The sequence below is a fragment of the Octopus bimaculoides genome, chromosome 1 (genome assembly GCF_001194135.2).
Source record: "Octopus bimaculoides isolate UCB-OBI-ISO-001 chromosome 1, ASM119413v2, whole genome shotgun sequence".
NCBI classification, from domain to species: domain Eukaryota; kingdom Metazoa; phylum Mollusca; class Cephalopoda; order Octopoda; family Octopodidae; genus Octopus; species Octopus bimaculoides.
In genome coordinates, this window is record NC_068981.1 from 105,279,456 (window position 1) to 105,287,737 (window position 8,282).

Sequence of the window (8,282 nt, forward strand, 5' to 3'; positions counted from 1 at the left end):
ATATATATATATATATATATATACATATGCACACACATACACGTACACACATACATATACATAGAGACATGTCTTCACATCAAGATAAATATATACATCATAATGTATATTACTCTTTTACTTGTTTCAGTTATTTGACTGTGGCCATGCTGGAACACTGCCTTTAGTCGAGCAAATCGATCCCGGGACTTATTCTTTGTAAGCCTAGTACTTATTCCATCGGTCTCTTTTGCTGAACTGCTAAGTTATGGGGACATAAACACACCAGCATTAGTTGTCAAGCAATGTTGGGGAGACAAACACAGACACAAAAAACATACACACACACACACACTCACACATATATATATATATATATATATATACGACAGGCTTCTTTCAGTTTCCGTCTACCAAATCCACTCACAAGGCTTTGGTCAGCCCGAGGCTATAGTAGAAGACACTTGCCTAAGATGCCATGCAGTGGCACTGAACCCAGAATCATGTGGTTGGTAAGCAAGCTACTTACCACACAGCCACTCCGGCGCCTACAATTTTCGCAAACAATTTTCAAAAAACTGTCTGATATATATAATATTAAAATGTTAAAATAAGGAAATTGTACAATAAAAATAAACCTCGGCGAAGCTTAAACTTAAATCTGTAAAACAGCCAAAGGCTTTCTTAAAAGTGAAGTTGAAATATGCACTAACATTGCAATACAAAATAACTATTAGGTGTAAAGTCAAATTGAAAATTTTCCAAAAGTGAAAACATTTTACCCACATGGTATTTTATCGGTTGACACTTTAAACCTCACAGCTTGCCTACAGGAATTTAAGAGCTCGCGTCTCTGTTTCAAAGCATGTTTGTCCTGGAACTGGATGAACGCATTAATGAAGTTAACTTTTTGGTTAATGGATTAATGAAGTTGATTTTTCGATTAACAGTACCCACCTCTGGTTGTATCTGTTGTCAATGTGGTTGGGTCGAAGTAGTGTTATTAATGTCTGGGTTGTGGTAGTGGTTGGGTTGCAGTTATTTCATTGTTGGATCATGCAGATGTATAGAAAGAAGCCCATCGTATATATGTATATATATGTATGTGTGTGTATATGTTTGTGTGTCTGTGTTTGTCCCCCCAACATCGCTTGATAACCGATGCTGGGTGTGTTTACGTCCTCATAACTTAGTGGTTCGGCAAAAGAAACCGATAGAATAAGTACTAGGCTTCCAAAGAATAAGTCCTGGGGTCGATTTTCTTGACTAAAGGCGGTACTCCAGCATGGCCGCAGTCAAATGACTGAAACAAGTAAAAAAGAAAATACAGATTTGCAATTTTGTCAGTGGGTACTTTATATACCACTGGTTTATAGTTATGTAAGTTTAACTGATCTTGCTGAGTGAATTTGACTTTTATGGGCAGGTAAATTTGATTAACAGGTGTAAAAGCAATAACATTATGGATAAACTCTAAAATTGAAATTCTCAATGATTCTTACCTGTTTGATTTGTTGCTAAAATTATCCTAGATGGCAACCGACAAAGATTTTGCCTCTTTTTAAGATGAGGTACATTAATTTGAATAAATTAAAATACAGGTATAACCAGGGGAAGGTTTTATTCTTTCGGTAAATATTTCGTATCTCAATGTAGAATTATTTTTTTCCACAGTTTTTTTGGATGCATTCAGCGTATCTGACCTCCAAACCCGCTGCAAGCCACTTTTTACTGGAAAAGAAATGTGGGAGAGGTGGCGGGGACCTTGATGTTTCCCACCAAGGGAGTTTAGTTTCGTGGGTCTTTTTTCTTTTCCTGGTTATTTTGCATGCTTTCAATGAATGTGACACCGAAATCATGCGTAAACGGCTCCTTTTTCCAGAAAAGGAAGTATTTGGTTACTATTTCTAGCATTCCCTGCTACCATGTAACAGCTGTTTGCATTCACACCAAAATATTTACCAACTTTTTTCCTTCCATTTATTTTTTCCACTTTATGGAAGTCAATATTTTCTCTGTTGACATCCACCTCAGTTAATTTTGCTTTATTCCTAGTTCTGTGTTTTCTGGAAGAGAAGCCCTTACATTATCTCAAAGCTATAAGAAGTCACTTATTTGGGTTAATGGACTTGAGTTAACAGAAGCTAAATGTAATGGAAGTTAATTAGTCCAATAATGATTTTCAAAGTTAACTTAAAAGTTAAGTCATTAACAAAAATGTTAACTTTGTTAGCGATTAATGAACTTACACCCAGCTCTGAGTACAATGATAAATGAAAATACAAATTTATGCAATTTGATATACCATAACCTATAACATTACAATATTACACTATTGCAGGACAAAAATTATACATACATGCATGCCTATATGCAACTCTTCTCATTTCTTTTCTAGAATCTAGTGAAGATGAGGATAATACGCACAACCACTTCATCACTTCACCTAATCTTCATATGTTAAGTGAGATGTTTCTCTACAATGGAGTACGACACATTTTTGATTTCCTGGTTGTGTTGCAGCTGTAAGTTTCTAAAACGTTTTTTTCTTTTCTCTACATTACTTCAATATCAGTAAGGAAGATTCTACACCATCTTTTGATCTTACAAAAATAGCAGCCAAATCTCAATCTCCCTATACTAACTTAAGTAAGGGAAGGACATACAGGCAATGTAGTCATAGATATACCAAAAAATAGGATAGTCACTAGTTGAAAACCTTTAATCATAGGTCTTCTCTGTCTGAGTTTACATGGGATTAAATAATGGCAACAAGTTTAATGTTCCATCCTAGAACAATTTTTGTTCGCTTAAGTAATTCTACTCCCCAGATGTGTGTAAAATAAAGTATCTTATTTAGTAAAGTGCCTAAAGTAAATATGGTCTGTTAGAGGGCTGATCTAGCCTGTTTGCACATTTTACAATATGTGTTCTTTATGATTAATTGTAAATTTATTGTAGTAGTACAAGTTTTAGCTGAGACTATGTAATTGTGCAATAAATTTATTCAAAATCCAATAAATTTTGCTGTTTAGTATATCAGTAAGTGACTATTAGTCACTTATTATGCCTCCTCTTGTATTCATTATTCATTATACTTTTGTATTCATTATTCATTATATTCATTATTCATTCATTATACTTTTGTATTCACTATTCATTATACTCATTATACTTTTTTATTCATAATCCATTATACTCATTATGCTTCCTCTTGTAGCATATTCCTTCTCTTATATTTCCCCTCTTATATAGGTCCAAATACTTATTCTATTCATTCTCAATAATTAGAAAGTTAGCTTAACTTTCATTTCTTTAATTCAAATTTCTATTATATCACCAAATAGGTTATCAATTTTATAGGCTAGAAAATTTAAGTTCCATTGAGAAAGGGTTAGTTTTCAGTCAACAACATAAGACCAAGATGTTGTTTAACCTTGTATCAGCCCAGCTTCAGCAGATCAATGATCAAAGGCATTCTGACCATAATGATCATGTCAAACTACCATTATCTAGTATGTATTTTATTAAAAGAAAAAGAGTAGAGTGTGATTTTAGAGAGATTTGACAACTATTTCAAATTAATCAAGTGGATGCTTAGAGTAGGAACTGGAAACGTTTTTTTAGTACCAGAGACAAATTTTCACATGAACTATTGATGAGAAACATTACAAATATTTAATTGTACAAATTTATGGGTATGCAACTTATACTAAATTAATGTCATGTGGCTTTAATAGCTTTCCATTTTTCATATGTATCAATGAGTAGTTTCAAATTTGATTGCAGGTGAAATTTCGCTTGCTGACAAGGAATACCCTTTCTATGGCATAGAGACCCTCCCATTGGCTCATGACCTTGTGTTAATTCCTGATTGTGACAGCTTCATTTCATATATTGTGATCTTTATGCCTTCTTCAAAAGTATGAGGATCGCAGAATCTCTAATTACTGACTTCCATCTTGAAAACCGAGGCCTTGTATCTTTATATGAAATCAATAATACAGATTAGACTTGATTTCTTTACTGGTGGTGTTTTTGTTTTGTGACCAAATTTGGGATAAGCTTTGTGTTTGTCCAAACTTTGAAGTTTGTATGACTCTTATTGAATTGATAGCCTCTACAGTTATATAACTAACACACATATTGGTTTCAAATTTTGGCACAAGGTCAGCAGTTTCAAGAAGGAAATAAGTCAATTCCATCAGCCCCAGTGCTCAGCTGATATCTATTTTATCGACTCTGTAGCAAGGCACCTATTTCTGTCTCTCTCTAACCTTTCATTTGATACCAGATCACCTCCTCCAACGGCTCCTCTATTATAGAAAGACACCTGTTTCTGCCTCTCTGTCTCTCTGTCACACTCTAAGATTTTATTCTCTGACACAAGTTCCCCTCCTCAAAAGCCCCTTCCCCTCTCATAATTCCTTGTCTTGTGAGTTATTTCATGACCTTACTAATGCTGGTGCCATGTAAAAAGCATCCAGTCCACACTGTTAAGTGGTTGGCATTTGGAAGGGCATTCAGCTGTATAAATCATGCCAAAACTAACCTTGCCTGTGCCAGTGCCACATAAAAAGCACTGAGTCCACTCTGCAGAGTGGTTGGTGTTAGGAAGGGCATCTAACCATAAAAACCCTGCCAAAACAGACACAGAAGCCTAGGGCACTCATATTAACAATATTTCTATCTATTACACATTTTCTTCACTCTTTGTAGCTGTAATCACGAAGCACTTATTTTATAAAATCATGTGTTTAAGCTTACCTTTTATGCTGACTACACCTAGCTTTATCTCTGATCACCAGTCTACATTAAATATGTTATCCTTACAGGTGAGAATTCACACCCGTCATCCAAGCAGTAAATTCAGCGATGATTGTGCTAATATCAATCAAGTTTTATGCATCATATGAGAATTAAAATTTTCAAAAGTTTTCAAATAACTGAACATTTACAAATTGCATCATTATGGCAATCTTATCCAAATTTACAAAATAACACTCACTATTTCTACTGTATAAAAAGTTTGGTTTCCTTAATCCATATAACCAATACTTGTTAGCATGTAAAAATCTCATTAAAGACTTACTATATCTTGCAAGAATGTGTTGCTTAAAAATTTGAAAATAAAAAAAATAATAATGAAGCATATTGCATACAGTGCTCTGGTGTACTACAGCTCATCAGAAAAGATAGCCAAAAATGCATGTACAGTATATAGAATAATGCCTCAAAAGACAGCAAAGTGAACAGTGAGTCAGTCATTAAAAAAAGAGGAACATTAGGTGTAATCTTTCATCTTTTATCTTTTACTTGTTTCAATCATTTACTTGCTTCAATCACTGCCTTGGTGTATTTTTGTCAAATGAATTGACCCCAATAATTCTTTTTTTTAAGCCTGGTACTTATTCTAACAGTAAATGCTCAGTAGTTAGTCTATGAAATTCTGGGGCGATTCTATATGAGGCAGAGGTGGTATCCACCAGTAACAGCAGTGATAGCAGCAGCAACACCATTAACATAAGGACACATGCATGGAAATATGTTGGAGCAACAGGGGTCCCCTTTAAGCTGTGATTTGGAGTTAGCAATCACACCTTGATGCAATGGCTAGAATAAAGAAGTTTTATTTTGGGGGATATATTCTACTCTCACATTACCAGAAAACTGATTTCAGTTCACTGGGTGACATGGTGCATTATCTAAAAGAAGCAATGCTTTGTTGGAAAGAATTATGTCTGGCACTGTACCTTTCTACAATAAGATAAAAAAAAAAGTTTATAATAAAAATCACTCTTCAGAAAGGCTTTTTGTCATTCATGCCTTCATTTTTGAAAGCTAGATTATAGGTAAGTTAAATTTTGAGTAACCCATGAAAGTAAGATTGTGGTTTTGATTCCTGGGTCAGGCAATGTGTTGTGTTCTTGAGCAAAACACTTCATTTAACATTGCTCCATTCCACTCAGCTGGCAAAAGTGAGTAATCCTGCAATGGACTGGTGTCCTGTCCAGTGGGGGTAGAATATATATGCTACAGAGTCCAGGAAACCAGCATTATGAGCCTATGGTTCAGGAAGGACCTCTGATCATTTTGATATATTATATATATGTATACATACAGCAGGCTTCCACACAGTTTCTCTCTACTAAATTTACTCACATGAAATATTTTGGTTGGATTATATAGTTATTGGTTTTACCCTTCTTTCTATATTCTGTAACTGTTGCAATATACTTTTCTACTATAGGCACAAGTCTTGAAATTTTGGGTGGGAGAAGGCCAGTCAATTAGATCAACTCCAGTACGCAACTGGAGCTTAATTTATCAACCCCAAAAGGATAAAAGGCAAAGTCGACTTTGGCAGAATTTGAACTCAAAATGTAAAGACAGATGAAATACTGCTAAGCATTTCACCCGATGTGCTGACGATTCTGCCAACTCACCGCCTTTAACCATCACACTATAGAAACATTTCTCATGGCACCAGCCCACAATTTACAGATGCTTACATTTTTTATATCTTCCATGAATTTTTATGGGTTCAGCTAGTATAAAATAATGTGAATAAATATTGCATTTGACAGAATAATCTGAATGCTAAAAGGTTAAACACAGGCATGCCTACACTTATGAAAAATAAAAACAGATATAAAAATCTATAATCTGTCTGGTTTCTGTGTCATTGTTAAGAAAATAGCTTTAAATTAAATATTAATGTGTACATATAGGTAGAGCTGTGTGGTAAGAAGCTTGCTTCCCAACCACATGGTTCCATGTTCAGTCCCACTGTGTGGCACTGAAGCCTCAGGCTGATCAAAGCCATGTGAATGGATTTGGTAGAAAGTAACTGAAAAAGACTGTCATATATAAATATTCATGTATGTGTGTCTTTGAGTCTGTGTCCTCCATCACTGCTTGACAACTGATGCTACTGTGTTTACATCTCTGTAAACTAGCAGTTCAACAAAAAGAGTCCAATAGAATAAGTACCAGGCTTAAAGAAAACAAAAAAATTATTGGAGTCATCTCATTCAATTAAAAATTCTTCAAGGTGGGCCCCAGCATGGCCACAGTCTAATGACTAAAACAAATTAAAGATAAAAGATACGGTCTACAGTGTAAAACTTAAAGATATTGTTTGTTTGCAGGTCTTCAATAATGATTGGTTATTGTCTGGCTGGTAGTGAATCATACTCTGGAATACTACATATAAAGTGAGTATATTTTTCTTTGAGCTTTTTATAGGCCTCTAAGTGTGAAGGTGTGTAGCTTGGTGGTTAGGGGTATTTGGTTCACAACCGTAAGGTTGTGAGTTCAATTCCCAACAACATGTATCCTTGAGCAATGTTACTCCAGATTTTGCTGGGTAAAATGAGTTTTACCTGTATTTCAAAGGACCAGCCTTGTCACATTCTGTGACAAGGCTGAATCTCCCTGAGAATCACATTAAATGTATGTTTGTTTGTGGAATGCTCAGCCACTTACGCATTAATTCCATGAGCAGGCTGTTCCATTGATAAAATCAGCTGGAACACTCGTTGTCATAACTGATGGAGTGTCTGGTATTAGACTACAAAGTAAAATTTTAAAACTGCTAATCTTTTAATATTTTATTGGGTTCAACCACTGGTTTGAAGTCATGCTGCAGCACTACTTTGCATCCAGTACTTATTTCAATCTGGTGTCTATTTTATCGATGTCTATTTGTTGAGCCACTAAGTGAAAGTAAAGAGGCATAACCTAAAAACAGCACTAGTTTTCAGACTAATGCAAGCATAAACACAGAAACACAAGCATGAACACACATACACACACACATACACACACATACATATATATAGATATAAAAAAAACATACACATATGCATACACATACACACACATACATATATACATACACATGCATACCTATACACACACATATATTTATATAACTGAAATGAGTTAACCTATGAGAGATAAGTGTACTCAATGCTTCCGGGTTCAGTCCCACTGCGTGGCACTTTGGGCAAGTGTCTTCTACTATAGTCTCGGGTCGACCATAGCCTTGTGAGTGGATTTGGCAGACAGAAACTGAAAGAAGCCTGTCATATATATGTATATATATATGTGTGTTTGTCCCCCCAACATCGCTTGACAACCGATGCTGGTGTGTTTACATCCCCATAACTTAGCGGTTCGGCAAAAGAAACCGATAGAATAAGTACTAGGCTTACAAAGAATAAGTCCTGGGGTCGATTTGCTCGACTAAAGGCGGTGCTCCAGCATGGCCGCAGTCAAATGACTAAAACAAGTAAAAA

The 8,282-nt window shown here is 35.2% G+C and overlaps 1 protein-coding gene across 3 annotated transcripts in view; it reads left to right on the forward strand.

The window, feature by feature from the left end:
• The window catches only part of LOC106871076 (uncharacterized), a 75,761-nt gene that overhangs the window by 42,766 nt on the left and 24,713 nt on the right, over positions 1 to 8,282 (forward strand). For all 3 annotated transcript variants that reach the window (XM_052968855.1, XM_014917349.2, XM_052968859.1), the window contains exons 6-7: positions 2,378 to 2,504; positions 7,131 to 7,196. In XM_052968855.1, the coding sequence (XP_052824815.1) occupies positions 2,378 to 2,504; positions 7,131 to 7,196 (193 nt within the window). The remainder of the gene's footprint in view (positions 1 to 2,377; positions 2,505 to 7,130; positions 7,197 to 8,282) is intronic.